The sequence below is a fragment of the Poecilia latipinna genome, unplaced genomic scaffold, assembly GCF_001443285.1.
Source record: "Poecilia latipinna isolate Pla-1442-1.1 unplaced genomic scaffold, P_latipinna-1.0 Scaffold117, whole genome shotgun sequence".
Classification (NCBI taxonomy): domain Eukaryota; kingdom Metazoa; phylum Chordata; class Actinopteri; order Cyprinodontiformes; family Poeciliidae; genus Poecilia; species Poecilia latipinna.
In genome coordinates, this window is record NW_015112733.1 from 361,493 (window position 1) to 378,671 (window position 17,179).

The 17,179-nt window shown below is 38.8% G+C and overlaps 3 protein-coding genes and 1 long non-coding RNA gene across 4 annotated transcripts in view; 2 read left to right on the forward strand and 2 right to left on the reverse strand.

Moving 5' to 3' along the window:
- Positions 1–8,080, reverse strand: part of LOC106944900 (uncharacterized) — a 15,721-nt gene extending 7,641 nt beyond the window's left edge. Inside the window, exons 1-2 of the long non-coding RNA XR_001424434.1 lie at positions 8,011–8,080; positions 1,118–1,124 (exon numbers count right to left, since the gene is read on the reverse strand). This is a non-coding gene — a long non-coding RNA (uncharacterized LOC106944900). The remainder of the gene's footprint in view (positions 1–1,117; positions 1,125–8,010) is intronic.
- tas1r1 (taste receptor, type 1, member 1) lies at positions 1,131–6,894 on the reverse strand. The gene is made up of 6 exons (XM_015028221.1): positions 5,759–6,894; positions 5,346–5,634; positions 4,056–4,820; positions 3,734–3,973; positions 2,903–3,014; positions 1,131–2,326 (listed from the first exon to the last, which is right to left on the reverse strand). The coding sequence occupies exons 1-6, from the start codon at positions 5,941–5,943 to the stop codon at positions 1,401–1,403; spliced, it is 2,517 nt and encodes an 838-aa protein (XP_014883707.1). The 5' UTR covers positions 5,944–6,894; the 3' UTR covers positions 1,131–1,400.
- On the forward strand, positions 8,029–14,280 carry rprd1b (regulation of nuclear pre-mRNA domain containing 1B). The gene is made up of 7 exons (XM_015028218.1): positions 8,029–8,688; positions 10,791–10,920; positions 11,800–11,933; positions 12,055–12,173; positions 12,279–12,405; positions 12,845–13,020; positions 13,183–14,280. The coding sequence occupies exons 1-7, from the start codon at positions 8,538–8,540 to the stop codon at positions 13,330–13,332; spliced, it is 987 nt and encodes a 328-aa protein (XP_014883704.1). The 5' UTR covers positions 8,029–8,537; the 3' UTR covers positions 13,333–14,280.
- Positions 14,281–16,022: 1,742 nt separating this feature from the next.
- Positions 16,023–17,179, forward strand: part of LOC106944901 (kelch-like protein 10) — a 10,103-nt gene continuing 8,946 nt past the window's right edge. Inside the window, exons 1-2 of the mRNA XM_015028222.1 lie at positions 16,023–16,243; positions 16,471–16,957. Of these exons, the coding sequence (XP_014883708.1) occupies positions 16,125–16,243; positions 16,471–16,957 (606 nt within the window). The 5' untranslated portion in view covers positions 16,023–16,124. The remainder of the gene's footprint in view (positions 16,244–16,470; positions 16,958–17,179) is intronic.

Consider the following 17,179-nt stretch of genomic DNA (forward strand, 5'->3'; position numbering starts at 1 on the left):
TCAAAAGTAGGTGATTTTATCTTTATTGAATTTCAGTTGTTTTATGAAGTTCATAAAACTTCCTGAAGACCAAGGAACACTGTGGGCAGGAAAGCAAACGCTGTACATTACCCACAACACACCAGTCCCACAGTGAAACATGGTGGTGGCAGCATTATGCTTTTCTTCAGATTCGCTGGTCAGAGTTTAAATGAAGATGACTGGGACTAAATACAAAGTAATCCTGTCAGAGGCTCCAAAAAACTTGACGTAACCCCAGTCATGGTTTAGATCAAGTGCATTTGTGTGTCCTTGTTAAAGCCCAGATGCAAATCCAAGTAGAATTTGTTGCAAGACTTGAAAGTTAATGTTCAAAGGCAAAATTTCCAGTCTCTGTTGATTTGTTCATTTGTTTTTCTCTTACATTTTTTTCCATTATTTATTTTTCTTTTTTACAAAAAATGTTAAAAGCTGACAAGACTTTAAGCTTTTACTGCAGTGACAGATGAGATATTAACAGAATTCAAATACACAAGTGCATGCCACACTTTTCAGATTGTATTTCGAATTAAAAAAATAAAAGAAAATCACCTATCTCCTTTCTTCTTCTCCTTCCATTTCTGCACTTTTGTGTGTGTCCATTACACACAATCCCAAAAGGAAACATCAAAATGTATTGTTGTGATGTTAAATGTAATCTTTAACATCAAAACAAAAAGAAAAATCACTCAGAAACTTACTGTATGTTTCTGAGAACGCACTAACTAGAAAATGAAGGAAAAAAATGTCTGACTCGAACTAAAAAGGAATAAATTTGTGCAAATTATTTGTTGATGTTGGTGGATAAGATAAACTCACTTCATCGCACAGCAGGCAGATTCACAGGAACGTCAGTCACATGACAACACTTCATATTTTACTCTCCACAGCAACAAAATTGTATGACCAAATTCAATTTTATTAATTTCATCCCAACATTTTCCTTTCATTGTCAACAAGATTCATTTCTGTTGATTATCTTTTTTTGTAGAGTCAACATAAAATAACTCTTTTTTTCAGCAGATTAACAAAATGTTATTTTTATCATACCAAACATCCTAACATGTTAATAAGTCAAAGCTTTATTCTATTACTTTACGCCAGTACTGTCAAAAGATGAAGCTTAAAAGATATTACTCAAACACAAAAAAAAAAAAAAAAGGCTAAATAAAATCTCTGCTATAAATGTAACAACAGATGAAATATAAGTCATGGTCGTTTTGTTGGTCTTTCTCCCTGACCTTTTGCCAAAAAATATCAAAACTGTGTCACTTGCTGTCACTTTACAATTATGCATTACTTTGTGCTGGTCCACCACATGAAAATCTCAATATAACGCACTAAAGTTTGTGGTTATTAGATAACACAAACTTGATCAAGTTTCAGTTTTTGTTCATGGTGTACATCTGAATGCAGTTCTGGAAGTGCGCTGTGGTGTTCATCTGGGGCCTCAGAACGATAATGTACATTTTGGGGAGGAAGTATCCAGCCAGGAAGGCCAGGACGCTGAAGAGCGTGGCGAACACCTGCGCCGCCATGGTGAAGGTTTCTCTGTTGATGAGGTAGAGGGTGAAGAAGCTCATCCAGGAGATCATGTACACCATCAGGCTGAAGGTGACACACTTGGCTTCGTTGTAGTTGGCCGGCAGGTCCTTCCCCATGTAGCTGAAAGAGAAGCAGAGGACGCTGAGGAGAGAGACGTACGCCAGCTCAATGCCGGAGCCGACGGAGAGGGTTTTGCTGCACTCCCAGACAATTTTGTCTTGGTAGAACTGCAGGTCCTGGGAAGGCTGCGGCGTGTCGACGGACAACCGGAGCACTGAGATGAGCAGGATAGTGGCAGACACCAGAAAGATGGTGACCTCTGGGCCCTGCTTTTTCATCCACCTGTCGTAGGCCGGCGGCAGCCTGGACGCAAACTTGAATATGCACACGACCTGCAGGGAGCGCACCGTGATGCAGGCCAGACACACAGAGAAGCTGATGGTGAACAGAGTCTGCTTCAGGACGCAGGCCGCCGGGGACGGCCGGCCAAAGTGGCACAAAGTGCTCAGGGCGGCGACCGTCAGGGCCGCCAGCATCAGCAGGCAGGTGCGGCCCCCGGCGGACTTGCCCACCGGCGTGTTCAGGTTGAGCAGGAGGATTACGGCCGTGCTGGAGGTCAGGAGGACGCAGGTGGTCAGGAAGAAGAGGAGAGCTATGGAGAGAGGGTGGTCCCAGTCCAGCTGTACCACCGTCCTATTCAGACACTCCTCACTGGATGGGGGGGCCCACTGCTCCGGCAGACAGGCCTGACAATCCGTCAGGTCTGGAAGAGAGAGAGAGAGAAAATAAAAAACATAAAATGTCAGAGAAAAACTGGAATGTTGAGCTTGTATAGAAGCATATTTGCATCTTATTTTGTACACATTTTCATAAACAATTCAAGAAGGATCAAATTTTGGTCTAATTGTCCATTAGTGTCAGAATATAAGATGTGAATTCGGCGCCACCTGCTGGTCATTCACGCACACACAACAACTGTTCAGTGAAAAGGTAAATGTATTCGATTTGTACAATAAATAATAAAACTGAACAGTTTATTTAAACAGTAAATCTGCCTTTTCTCAAGTGTTTATAAATGAAGGCAATCCACTCAAACTATAGCAATTTTATATATATATACAAAAAAAAGACTGAAGAATAATCTGGATTCTAATGTTTCTATTTCACAGATTTTAATTTATTTAGCTTTGGCTCTCTCTGCACTGCATCTAAATGTATTTATCTACTATATAAAGATCAGATGTAAACAGATACTAGTTGATGTTAGACCCGTCTTGTTTAATGAGATCACAGATATTAATTAACTCTAGTGAGTTTCTGTTTCCCGTCTGTGCATTACCACTTATATTGAGGAACGTGGCCGAGGGACAGGCCTGGCAGTCGAAGCAGCAGGCATGCTGACCTGTCAGCAGCTTCTTGTGACCTTTTGGGCAAGGTGGGGAGCAGAAGGACTCGGGTACATCCAGCACGGTTTGAAGGAAAAGAAAAGAAATTACTTTGTAGAAGAAATATAAATGAAACAAGACACAACTTCAGGAGTAAGAGGTTTGAAAAAAAGAGAAAAGAACAGCTGCACGATTGCTTAAAGCATACCAAGTTAAAATCTAAAGGTTTAAATCATACATGGAGGTGGGAACTGCAAATATATATATATATATATATATATATATATATATATATATATATATGATTTATTTGGGGAGTGAAAAAAACTAAAATATATATTAATATGGTTATTGTTATTATTATTGCGTTATTATTATTGCTTTGATGGTTAAAAAGAAAACAAGAAAAGAAAACATGGTGATGAAAACAACAGAAGAAATAACACAGTTTTAGTTTATTACATTGAATCTGAGAACTTGAACAATTTCATTTAATAATTTATTTGATGCTAAAGTTTAGATGTTTCTTAATTTTTTAAAGGTTTGCAGTGAAACTTGAAACTCACAAAGTTTTGCCAGGATAAATTAATAAATAAATAATTTAATCATTTTGGTATTTATTTATTTAACTCGTTTTCTTTTTTTTTTTTTTTTTTTTTACAGAGTGACCCAGAACTGATCAACAAACACAACTGACTTATTTAATACGGGCTGACATTTCTGGGCCTATAGCTTCTGATTAATGACATTTATTTTTGCCTCTCATTCGATTTCAACTAAAAAACGTGAAACATCGTCTGTCGTACCGATTCTGAGTCTTCTTTGCCGTGCCACTCTATCAGACTGGCATCCACTGTGAGGGCGATGGGGTCCGGCGTGAAGGAGCCTACCACTCTGAGAGACCAGTCCGTCCCCCTCCAAACCCAGGACACTATATCGTACCCGGTGGGTGGGTCTCCATGAATGTCAAAATACACAGGAGAGTTGCCGAGAGAAAATCGAACCTTCCTGAGCTGCGCCAGAAGCTGGAGAGGAGAGAGGACAAAGACACGGAGCTTCAACAGTTGGTTAAATGTTTCAGATCAGGAGATGTTTGCTTCACATTACCTCTGGTGGAGACACACTTCTCCCGCTGCATTCTCCGGAATCACAGTCAAGAGCTTGATGCAGAGCCTGAGCTAGAGCATAAACTGCCTTGTAAACATTGAAGGCGGAGGTGATGTCATATTTATCCATGGAGAAGTTGTTCCTGGCGAGGGAGTACAGGTCTGTGCTCTGCAGACAGTCATTGCCACCGCCGAGTGTCGTGTTGGCGTCTCCGTTGACGTGCTGCATTGAGATCTCGACCATGTTCTTCTGGAACTCGTCAAACCCAGGAATGGCGGCGTCCTTGACCGAGATCCCGAGCACGGTGCCGATGGTCTGGATCCCAGGAATCCCGGATATGAGAGTGGACGGCGACCAGTCCTCCGTCCCGATCCACACCTTTTCTGTAATGTTTCTCTCCAGCACATATGGGAGGAAGTCGTGGAACTTTGTCTTGCTTGAAAACACCACGATGGTGTTCACCTTGGTTTTCAGTATGTTGTCCACCATGTTCCTCATGGTCTGAACCGTGTCGTCGGAGGCCGTGGGGATGATTCCTTGGTATGGGATGCAGATGCCGTGGTGGGGGGCTTGCTCCGACAGGCTCTTCATGCCCTGCAGGCCATAGTCGTTGTCGCTGCCTAAAAGAGCTACCCACATCCAGTTGAACCGGACCAACAGCTGGATCATGGCTTCCACCTGGTTCTTGTCGCTTGGAATCGTGCGGAAGAACGATGGATAGATCTCCTTGTTGCTCAGCATTTCATTTGATGCTTCATAAGAGATCTACAGCGAGCAATCGGGATGTGGCAAATTATATTAAATGGCTTTGCAGATTTTATTTTTGCTATTTTGTCACAGTTAATTTCGATGGTGTCCAATATTTTTGATCATCAAACAATTATTTTTCTATGTGAGGAAAATCAGAATAATGATTTAATTTATCAAGGAAAAAAGCAACACAAGTAAAGCAAAGGAACAGCAGGACAAATGCCACCAAAGTGAGCACAACCAGTTATGTTTTTTGTCCCCATACAGTCAGATTAGTTTGGAAAGCTTGTTTCCCTATTATAAATGAAATCATAATTTCGTTGTATTTTACTTAGGTTATATTTGTCTGGTGTTAAAAATTGTCTAATTATTTGAATCGTCTAAGCGTAACAGAAAAGCAAAAACTAAGAAATCCTAAAAGTACTTTTTCCCCTCTTTTTTAAAAAAAAAAAAAATTAGGACAATTCTAATTTAAATCTTTAAAAGAGACAAATCATGTACATTTCATGAGCACAACCAAAAATATATTAAAACTCCCACCTGTGGAATCACATAAGCCCCCAGCAGAGCGGCTGGCGTGAAAGTCTTGCTGCTGCTGTCTGGTCCAATCACACCAACTGCTCTCTGAACTTTGCTGAAGTTCTGGTACTGCTGCTCCAGCAGGTCCAGCGTGGCCAGGACACTGGCCGGGTTGGAGCAGATGTCGTACATCTGGTAGCCGAGCTTTACTCCTGGCAGCAGAGGCAGCGGGCCGGAGTTGTTGTTGATTTCTTCTACAGCGAATCTCATGGCTTGCATCAAGTGAAACCCGTGTTTGTTAGGTCTTCCTCTGAAAAGTGTAAAAAAAAACAACAAAAAAAACAAAACAAAACAAAACAAAAACGAGCAATTTAAAAAAAAAAGTAAAAAAATTGTTGGCGGTAAATGAAGACAAGTATTGACTGAGTGCTTACTGATCACATGGAACCAAAGCAGGCAGACCATTAGCAGGGACGTCAGTATAATGGAGGGGAAAGAGTCCTGCGAAGGAAAAGTCACCCTGGAGCTGCATCCCCTCAGCCTGAGACGTATAATCTAGCTCCCCAGCAGCTAACTGCAGCATCAGCCAGCCTGAGGAGAGGAAGACGGCAAGAAACATTATTCAAAACTCAGCTCAAACACCTCTGCTGACAAAACTCATGTAGCCTGTATGAAAAGAAGCAGGACTCGTTTATAAGAGGCCTCCGCTGAGGCGAGGAGCCTCCAGTGACAGGAAGGAACACTTTGCATCTTTTCAAGGGAATGCTGATTCAAAGAAGCTTGTTTGCATGTTGAATTTGTTTGTGAGACTGTAGCGTTTCCCCTCATGAAAATGAGCTGGAGACATGTAAAAAGCCAAAAGAAAAAAAAAAAAAAAAAAAAAAAAACGGCAAAAGTTTTTGACAAAGGAAAAACACTTATTCTACTCTCATGCATTATTTTGGTCAGAAATTCTGTTTTGGTAAAGAAACATATTTCTGGTGGAGTCATGCATTGCTTTTTGTTGTTTGTTTGCTGATTCTGGTTTTCATGCCCTCATAGTACATTGATAACAACCAATCAGCTTTCATGTTTTTGGATGGTGGAAAGAAGATGGAGTACTCAGTTATTCCCACACATCCATGGGGAAAATGTACAAACTTACTCCATGAAGAACCAAGGCCGTAATTCAAACCCAGGACAAGCAGTGCAACTGGAAATCAACCAGTTGTTCCTAAATGGCCAATTTGTGGTGCCATTCTTATTATCCACTGATTTTACATTTAACTAGTACATGAACATTTTATTTAATTGACCAAAAGCACAGAGTACCTGAGCATTACCTTCATGTTTTATATGTACTTTTAGTAAAGCTGTGAAAATATTGTGCAGTAATATACATGAAACAATCAGTTTAAGACATCCAATTGCCTGACAGGTTTTTATAATCATTGTGAGTTTTGTGAATAGAACCTTCCCTTTTGTTTCTGCTACATTTCTACCGTCCAGTTTCCTCAAATTAAGGCACATCACAAGAGAAATGTTGACAAGAGGCGTAGATCCGTTTGCATTTTGGTGACATTGTAGCCTCAAATTACTAAACACACTTTTTGCATTGGAATACAATCTGGCTGAAGATTACCTGTCTCCAAATCCCTAACCCATTGTTTTGACTGGGATAGTGTGCTTTTTTTCAGCCACGGTGTCGTGGAGGCAAATGTCTATGAAAATGAGCTCATCTGTCCAAACATAATGATATGTGATGCTTTTGATAAAACAAACTTGATTTTTGAACCTTTTTATTTTTATTTTTGAATTATTGAAAGCATTCTAAAACAAAAGTGTGAGAAACAATCTAAAAAAATTATTCTTATTCTGAAATCCCAGCTCCATGTAAGATATTTCATTCATTATACTCAAATTTTTGTTTACAAACCATCTTCTTATATTTAGTTCTTTACAAGCTGCCAAAGGGACCTTAAGCAAATATATGTCTTCTCCTAATACCATGCCTCCCTGGAAAACCCAGAAATAACCTGTTATTTGAACCAAAATCGTATTATATCTTTCAAGAATTGTACAAAGCCAAAATATATGTGAATAGTTTATATCTAGAAAGTTGCACTTCTGATTTTAGCCTTTAAACAATATTTTCATCAAACATGACAAGATTTGGTGGATTGTTGTTTCTTATTTTAAGATTTGATGAGTGTTACAGACTCTCTTTTTTTAAAGAACAAAGTACAACAAGTATACAAAAAACATCATACCATATAAAAGTAACAACAGTAGCGACGGGTTATTAGAACATCATGTAGATAAATTAAAGCTATAAACTGAGTGATTTAAATGCCTTATAGTTTTTTGAATGAGATAGTAACTGGAAGTAGTTCAGTAGGTCAATTTTAAGTCACAAAGTAAGGAATTTTTCTATTGAATTTACATTTGTGAATAAAAAAAGCTTTGCTAAAAAATACAATCAAATTAATTAAAAAAATAATTATTTTCTTCCATTCTTGAACAACTGTTCAAGGACAATATCATCCCAACGTAAAACAAAAATCTTTATACATATTATCGATTATAAACCGACAGACATCTCCCTAAAACTTTTTGGTACGAATGGAAAGAATATAAAGAACCTGATGATAGACTCATCAGCTTGCAGCAAGGTTCCAACCAGTGACGTCTATTGTCTGCGACGCACATGACAGGGTGAAAGTGCAAGTTGCCATTTTTTCGAGCCATTTTTACATGAGTTTATGCGACCAAAGGCAGAGTGTGAGTTTTAACCCAGTCTTTTGCTGTTGTTCGTTTTTCAGCAGTGTGCTAGAAATACTGAAGAGGAACGTTTCGGAAACGCGGGTTTGTTTTACACCGGGTTAGAGCGCAGAGGAGCTCGGCGCTCCACTTCTCTGCAGATAGCTGCTTAGCTGTTAGCTAACGTTAGCGTCTCCTGTAAACAAACACAACTCGGTTCAAAGGCACAGCAGCTTCCTCCTGCTGGTTTTCATCACCATATTTCTCTATAATTTATCATTTAAGAGCCACAACAGCGTTAGAAACAGCTCTCTGTTCAGTGCACAAAGCTGATGCCGATTATCTGCGAGTTAAGCTGCGCAACTTCAGTTTTGATGACGGTGCGAGCTCCTTCAAAATAGCTCGGAGCTCAGTTGCTTTGGAGCAGGTCGGGCTCAGTTTGTGCTGGGAGCGGGAACAGAAGAAGTGGTCGGCATGTCGTCCTTCTCCGAGTCGGCCCTGGAGAAGAAGCTGACGGAGCTGAGCAGCTCCCAGCAGAGCGTCCAGACTCTCTCTTTGTGGATCATTCACCACCGCAAACACTCGGGCCTCATCGTCAAAGTGTGGCACCGGGAGCTGAAGAAGGGTAAGACACACACACACACACACACACACACACACACACACACACACACACACACACACTCTCTGCTGATTATATTTCTGTATTTCGGTGTAAGGTACATTTTTAAGTAAAATTTAGGTTGATGTTAGCTTTGGAATGTCGTGATTTACAAGCTTGTTTCTTGTTAAGCAGAGGTTTTGTAAATTAGATTTTCTTAAACTTAACCTCATGTAAATTAGAGAAATCAGCTTGCTAGTTGTATGCCTGAATAGTCCTTGTTTTTTGTTTTTTTTTTAATATTAGGTCATGTCAGATAAAACAGTTCTGTTGGGGGTTTAGGTAATACATCTGCAAAATGCTACATACATTTAGTTTTTTAGATGACAAATTGAACAGTTCTCCTTGGGATGCTAAAAACTCAGGTTATTGTGTTTTTAAACTGTCTGGTATGTCAGGTTTACATAGAATAACCATGTAATGTAGAGATCAAATTACACACGTGGGTTTCTATTTCTTAATTAGGTGATGTCAGAAGGCAGTTGGTTACATTAGTATTTATTTAGGGTAATAGCGTGAAGAAGGGGTCATTACTCATACCTCCCACACTTTTCAGTTTTTTATTTTTATTATATTGAACTCTATGTATAATTTTAATTCAACTTCATGTCTCAAAAAAAGAAAATCCTACCAAAATACATTGAGTTTGTGGTTGCAAGGTGAGGAAGTGTATAAAGGCTGAATTGGTTGTACTTTCTCAAAGCATTACACATGTGTGAATATATGTACGGTCTTTAAGTTTGAATTGAAAAAAGAAAAGTAATTTAGGCGTTGTTTGACAAATATTTGATGTTGCATATAATTTATTCACTTGTGATTTTTTTTTTCCAAACAAGTTGTCAACTGCGCCACATTAGGAGATCAAGTTTCACCCTCCACATTTTGATTTTTAAAAGTTTTTGTGACTTTAGTGGCCTTTATTCAACAGCCTCTGTATTTGATGCACCCAGGATCAGGTTTATATATTATCTTTGTAATATATAAACCTGGTTCCTGACTGAGCTAAAAAATAACTTGCATTATTATGTCTCCTCTTGGTATGCCCGTAACATACAGTAACATTAGACAAATTGGACAAACATTGACAGCCCTAAATCAGATTAAGATGATTTAGATGCTGAAGTAGAACAAGTTACGTACAAAGTAATAGAAGAGCTTGAGGATGCTGAAGAACGATAAAGGTGACCTATTATGCTGCCTTGAACAGAATATACAAAATATGTTCATTTTTATTTGCTCAACATTCTTCTTAGATAATGAGATTTTTTGTCTGCTCAGTTCTGCCTATTTTGAGCTCTAAGTAATGGGCCTGTCTTCTGAGGTTGCTAGGTTACAGGCTGTGCTTCGCTCAGGTTGCTAGGTAACGGGCTGGGCTTTGCTAGGTGAGGGCCAGTGCCTGCTGATGTCAAAGGGTTTTTTTAAGTGACTCATTTTCCAGACTCTAAAGTACAATAAGTTACTGCCAAAAACCAGCGGAGTGTTTTTTTTTTTTTTTTTTTTTAAGCACTTGGACTGTTTTTCGAAGTAGTAGAGGCCAAAACGGAAGCACAAAAATGTGTCTAATAGGTCCTGTTTCATAATTTGTTTGTGACAAGTAATTGTAACTTTGCAATATTCAACAACTGTGTGATTTCACATTGCTATGCGTCTTAACAATTTTAAAAGAAAAGCATATTTTTTAAAAGCAAAGTCTAAAAACCATGTCAATATCCAACTAATTGAAATTTATGTCTGTATTGTGACATGTTGCTATTTTTGTGGCTTTTTCTTTCTTTCTTTTTTATGTAAAATTTTGGTATCCTGGCAATATTTAATGCAGTTTTAATCCTAATGCAGATGTTGTCGTTTTATGTGATTGTTGCTCCATTGGGAATGAACCAGGATTTAATTGCTGGGCAGAAATAAACAAAAAGTTATTTTTATGTTATTAAAAATTATTATTGCCACACAAATCACTCTCCTTTAGTAATCAATCAAACAATGAGCTGACACATTATTAATTGAGACTTTTCCTTGTTGATTAGAAAGCAGTTTGTCTTAAATATATTTCTCTGTGTGTTTTCTAGCTAAAAGCAACAGGAAGTTGACATTCCTGTATCTGGCAAATGACGTCATCCAGAACAGCAAGAAGAAAGGACCCGAGTTCACCAAAGACTTTGAGTCTGTCCTTGTGGACGCCTGCTCCCATGTAGCAAGGTATATTTCAACAAGTCATCTGTGTGTTTTCTACAAACTTACAGATGCTCTAAAAACACACAGGTGTTTTTAGAGCATCTGTATGTTCTAAAAACATCCTCTGCTTGAGTTCTATGGGAGGAGTTGGTGTGAGCAGTGATAAGTCAGAGGCTTTATATCAACCACGGATGATAAACATTTTAGGTCGGATCGTTTGAAAATAATCACTCGACTCTTTGCTGTTGAACTGGACTGACTGCAAATGATTTTAATTTTAGCATCTTTCTAAAATTTGCTCACGTATACTGAAGTAGAATATTCTGTATACAATATTGTGAAACCAGTTTTTAAAGGTGTTTTGCCATCCAAATGACAGATTGATTCAGTTTTAATTACTTCTTGTACTTTTTATGATAATTGTGTCGTAGTTTCTTCGTTATTGTTTGTATTGATAGTTTTTCCTTTTGTATTTATTGACAGAATTAGGTTGTTTTTAGCAGGACAAATTGAGCGTTGTTCAGGGACGGCAGATGAAAAACAGCCTTTTGGCTAATTCTGGCACATTTTCAGCAGTGTCAGTTTACGTGCATTGTCCCTAAATAAATAAATAAAATAAATTAACGAAAATCAGTAAGGTTTTTTTTATCACAAATTAAGCTTAGCACTGACATAAAATTGCATGCATCCAGGTTTCTGCCTGGACGTCTCACGCTTAAATGTAGTTTGTTCCCTTTGTTCAAACTTATAAGTGGAATAAACTCAAAAAACTCTTCAAATATAGCTTCCTACTATTTTTTGTAGACATATCTAACTTGTTTGGACAAGTTGAAAAACACCTTTGTGTGTGTGTTTTTAAAGCTTGTTCTTATTCCATTTGGCTGTTGTCTTGCCTCTCTGCAGTGAAGTGGATGATGGTTGTAAAAAGCAAATGGAGAGGCTGCTGAACATCTGGAAGGAGAGGAATCTCTACAGAGGTGATTTCATTCAGCAGCTCAAACTGGCCATAGAGGACTCCAGCAGCCCCAGACCCTCAGGTTTGATCATTTAATAACGACATAATTGCTTCATAGCTATGTTTATATAGAGCCGCCCTCACTACAGTTATATATGTATATGATCTAATGCACATTTCTGCCCTGTGTCATTTATCTGCAGAAGAGAAAAAGGCTGTAAAACGAAGTTATCAGAAGATCCAGGAGGATGAAGAGGATGACGACGATGACTACAGAAGCCACACATCTCCCCGCAACTCGGATTCCGCCGCGAATCAGCTGGTACGAACGCTGGCATCGTACAGTAACAGTATCAGATAACGCTGCTGATCCTTTTTTTTTTTTTTCTGATTTATTCCTTGTGTTTTCGATCATTACCATTTTCAGACAGAGGAGCTGGTGAAAGCTCTGCAGGACTTGGAGAACGCCGCATCAGGCGACGCAGCGGTGCGCCAGAAGATCGCCTCACTTCCACAGGAAGTTCAGGATGTTTCCCTCCTAGAGAAGATTACTGGTAAAATGTGACAAACTATTTATTTATTTATTTATTTATTTATTTATTTATTTATTTATTTATTTATTTAACTTTTAAAATCGGGGTTATTTACATTATAGATCAGAGTATTAGGGTTGTACTTTGAAAAAATAAAATAAAATTATGTATAAAACTTTGGACAGTAAGTGGTTAAACAATTAGTTAATGCATGTGGTGTTTTGAATTAATTGTAAATAAATAAATAAACAAGTAAATGTAATTTAATAAAATAATTTAAATAGGTTAATTATTGATGTTAGATTGGAGTAAATATTGTATGGAGTTCTCACTAACCAAATAAACGTTTAGAGAATAAGGCATTTGTAAAAATAAAAAAAAAGCGTAGCATTGCTTGAACTGAAATGAACTCGGTGAAAGAAATTCTGCAAAGACAACAACAGCTTTACCTCCTATTCAGACAAGGAGGCGGCGGACAAGCTGTCAAAAACGGTGGACGAGGCGTGTTTGCTGCTGGCGGAGTACAACGGACGGCTGGCAGCGGAGCTGGAAGACCGCCGGCAGCTCGCCCGCATGCTGACTGAATACATCAGCAGCCAGAAGGAGGCGCTAGTGGAAAGGGAGAAGAAGCTGGAGGTAAAGCACAACATCTATTTTAAAATTCTGCAGTGCTTAGATTCCTGATTTGCCGCAAACGTTTTAAGACGTTTTACATTCCCGGAAATATTTTTGTTTCTCATGAACCAAAACCTTTCGAGGCGTCGCCGATAAACGCGGGCCCCCACTCTTCTTCCGCAGGAGTACAAACAGAAACTGGCGCGAGTGACTCAGGTGAGAAAGGAGCTCAAGTCCCACATCCAGAGTCTTCCGGATCTGTCGCTGCTGCCCAACGTCACCGGCGGCTTGGCTCCCCTCCCCTCCGCCGGAGACCTCTTCTCCACCGACTGAGAGCTGCCAGGCTGAACAGACTCCTGCGACTTCCCTCCTCAGCCGACCTCAGCCCCGTGTTTGAGCAACAAGGACGCACCTGGCTTTGCCTCCAACACTGAAGGCACATGTTCTCTCAGAAGAGCAGCTTAGTCCACCCGCTAAACTCATCTGGACTAGAAGACAATGAGAAGAGAAGCAGAGGAGAACAGAGACTCTGCCCGAATGGAGTCTCTGCCACCAGCCTGGAAGTTTGTGTTCCTGATATTTTTTATTTGCTTTTAAATGGTGAAATGTTGTTTCAGTTAAAGCCTCATCCCATGTGATGCGTTTCCCCAATTGGTCTAGGTTATGGATGCAGGCTGAAGAGGATAATATTCGTTAGTTTTATTTTGGGTTTTGTTTTTTCTTGGCTGGCTTGGAGGCTTTTTATCAACACTCTGCCAGATGAGCAGTTTAGTGTGTGAAAAGATCATGTTGGGCTCAGCAGGGGTGGAGTTTTGTTTTCTCATCTGTTACATCACATCTTAAGTTTAGTAACACTTTTAAGTCCGCTTAAACCAGATGTGTTGAGTAAAAGCTTCCAGATAGAAATGATCAAATTAAAAGATAAATTCTTGTCTTCTGGTTTTTGACAAAAAAAACCAACAAAAAACTGTTTCCAACCCAAAAGTATCCCTTTTTTGTGTGTGTGTTTTTAGGTTTAGACATATGGTTAAGTTCATTGATGTTAGTTTTGCAAAAACAAGCTGGACTGAAGAAATATTACAAAGTTTTCTTTCAAAGAAACTGTTTTGTATGTGCTTGTGTGTAAACGATACATGGGAAACGCTAAAACCTAAAAATACAGTATCTTCTGAAAGGAAAAAAATGCCTTATGTTGCATGTTTAGAGTTTGGAAATACAAAGAAAAAACAAATTCACTTATCAAAATCCGTCTGACTGGGAAATAAACTTCAGGGCCATTTCAGTTTTTTTTGTTTCGTTTTAATCCTCAGGCGTACTGACGTTCTGAGCCTCGAAGGCCTAAAACAAATACCAAAATATTTCCCTTTGGATGAGAGTCCCTTTTTTTATGTTTTATTAGATATTTTTGTAGAGGAATAAGAGAGAATTCATGTCTGTTGGTGTAGGGATGCAGGGAGGGATGCTGGGATAGGTGGAGATGAGGAACAACTGGATTTGGTTTTGAAATTAAGGTCAGAATGAAATTTAGCTCTGATTTTATTTATTCCGTTTGGCGTGATTATCTTTAATTGCTCTCTGTGACGGCTGCTATATGTGGCCATCTTTGAGGGGTCATACACAGCAAGAAAAAGAAAACACACCCCTACACACACAGACGTCTCTGACTTTTCATCATAGACAATAAATTAGTCGATGCTTTCTGAGGAACATGACGGCTCCCGCTAACGGAGAGAAAACCATTTTTTATTTTATTTTTTATCTTACAAAAAAGGGGTTTGGAAAAGCTGTGAAAGTGAGAAATGTTTACTGAACTCTGAGCAGAGTCTCCTGGCTGCCTCAGAAGCACAAATATATATTTTTTTAAAAAAAGGAGTAAGTTAAGCTAAACAGCTTCATTTGTTTCCAGACCAAAGTCATAAATATGTCTTTGGCTTTAAAAGAGCAACAACTTTAAACTACTGTACACCAGAAAGGATCCTGGTAACATTTTACCCCCCCAATTTGCTAAACTTGATAGTATTTAGATATTTTTCCTACCATCCGGCTGTTGTGTTTCTCTCTAATGCTAGTTCTGAAAGGAGACGTGGTTTTTCTCTAAGGAAAGTGATTCAGTGGATGCCAATAAAGTGGAACCATTTGAACAAATGCTGTGTGTATTTTTAATTTAATGACTGCAGTCAGAAGAAAAACCGGCTGTGAAGGCTTGTGACGAGGTAGGTGCAAGTTTTTACACAGTAGGATAACCATCAGCTTTTAGTTTTTATATTTAATTAGGTTCACTGATTTATGACTTACTGTGTTAGTTTTATTTACAAATACATATTTTGATTGCAAGATTCACACTTTGTGTTATGTTGTAACAGAAATATGAGTTTGTATTGTTTGCAGTATTTGTTCAGCAAACGTACAAAATCCTCATTTTGGTTCTGGGTATTTGGAGAAGGTTTGAATGGGTGAAGAAGAGCTAAAGGTGCACTATGTAATTTTTATAAAGAATATGTTTTTTGTTGTTTTTTTTAACATATTTGTTAAAACTGTCACCATAGTATGACAGATATTTGTGAAAAGTTTAATCTCCTCCAATCCCTCCTTGCCGTCATAGGCGGGGGAAAAGGGGAGGAGTCAGATGGGGGAGGAGCTGCGGCGCTAGTTAAGACCCGCCCCTTGCTTCTGATTGGTTGTTTCGAGTTAGCGCTGGGTGTACTGGAAGAAGGAAGAGAAAATGAATTTTTTCACATATCTGTCTCATGACATACTGTCAATACTGTCAAGACATAACAGTTTCAAAAAATATGTAAAAATATATATTTTAATAGTTACATACTACAGCTTTAAGTAGTAGGTTAGTAGGATATTTTCCAGTTAATTGATATGTTATCTAAACTGAAATTATTTATGTGGCCGATTTTTAACATAGCTAATTTAATAAAGACAGCTGGATTTATCCTTGGAATGGTTACCTTTGGAATTCTAATGACTAGTTCATGTGACATCACAGAAACTGAAATGTCAGACCCTGTGAGAGTTCTGAAATTCTCACAGCCTTTCGTTTCTGCAGGAAATCAGTCCAAGACTGAGGAGAATAGAAAGGTCTTTAATCCTAGGGAGCAAAGATTGGTTAAAATATGTCACTGCATAACAAGCTCTGCATGAGGCAGCAGCTTTGTGACACAGTGATCAGAGTGGACGGCGGTGAATTCTACGTACACAAGGTCGTCTTGTGCAAATGCAGCCCATATTTCAGGTAAGCTCTTGGCAGGAGATACGGCAGATTTGATGTGAAAAAGTAAAAGAGGGTGGCTTGTTAAGGAGCAGAGAGTAGTAAGATAAATAAGCCTAATAGAGGTAAGAAGAACATTTAATGATAAACTGTGATTATCCTGTTTTATGGATTCAGTATGCACTACATGATCTGGAAATATGTGAGTATTCATTTTCAGTCCAATGACTATTTGTTTTGTTTCTTCACAGAGCTCTGTTTAGCCACTGGTCAACACCAGACTGTGTGACCTTTGACATCCCTGGAGTGTCAACCAGCCTAATGTGCCTTATTATCGAGTTTGCCTACACAGGCAATGTTCTTCTGACAGGACAAAATGCACAGGAACTCTTCATAGTAGCAGACCGTTATAATATGACTGGCCTTTTACAAGCCTGTAGTGATTATTTAGAAAAGCAGCTGAACCCACAGAACTGTCTCAGCATCTGGATGCTTACAGATACGTTCTACCACCCAGAACTGAGAGAGAAGTCCGAACTATACATTCTGAGTCATTTCAAAGAAGTTGTTGACACCTGCGCAGATTTCCTTCAGCTCTCTGCTCAACAGCTAGTTCAAATCATTGAAAGTGACTTACTCATTGTAAAGCAGGAGAAGACGGTATACAAAGCCATCCTCAAATGGATCGCCCATGCGCCCGAGGAACGGAAAACTTACAGCTCATTACTATTTTCTAAGGTGAGGGTGGTGGGCATTTTGTTTTTTTGGCATTCTTGGCATCAATTTACGTATAATTTCATAAATGAATAATCACAGCATTTATATGCTGCCTAAATTACACTGTAACTAATTAACTGTCACAGTTAATTAGTTAGTTAATTAGGCTGTTAATTAGAAATTAACTACCTAATTAACGGCAGTTAATTTCCTGCCGTTAATTAGGCAGGAAATTAACTGCCG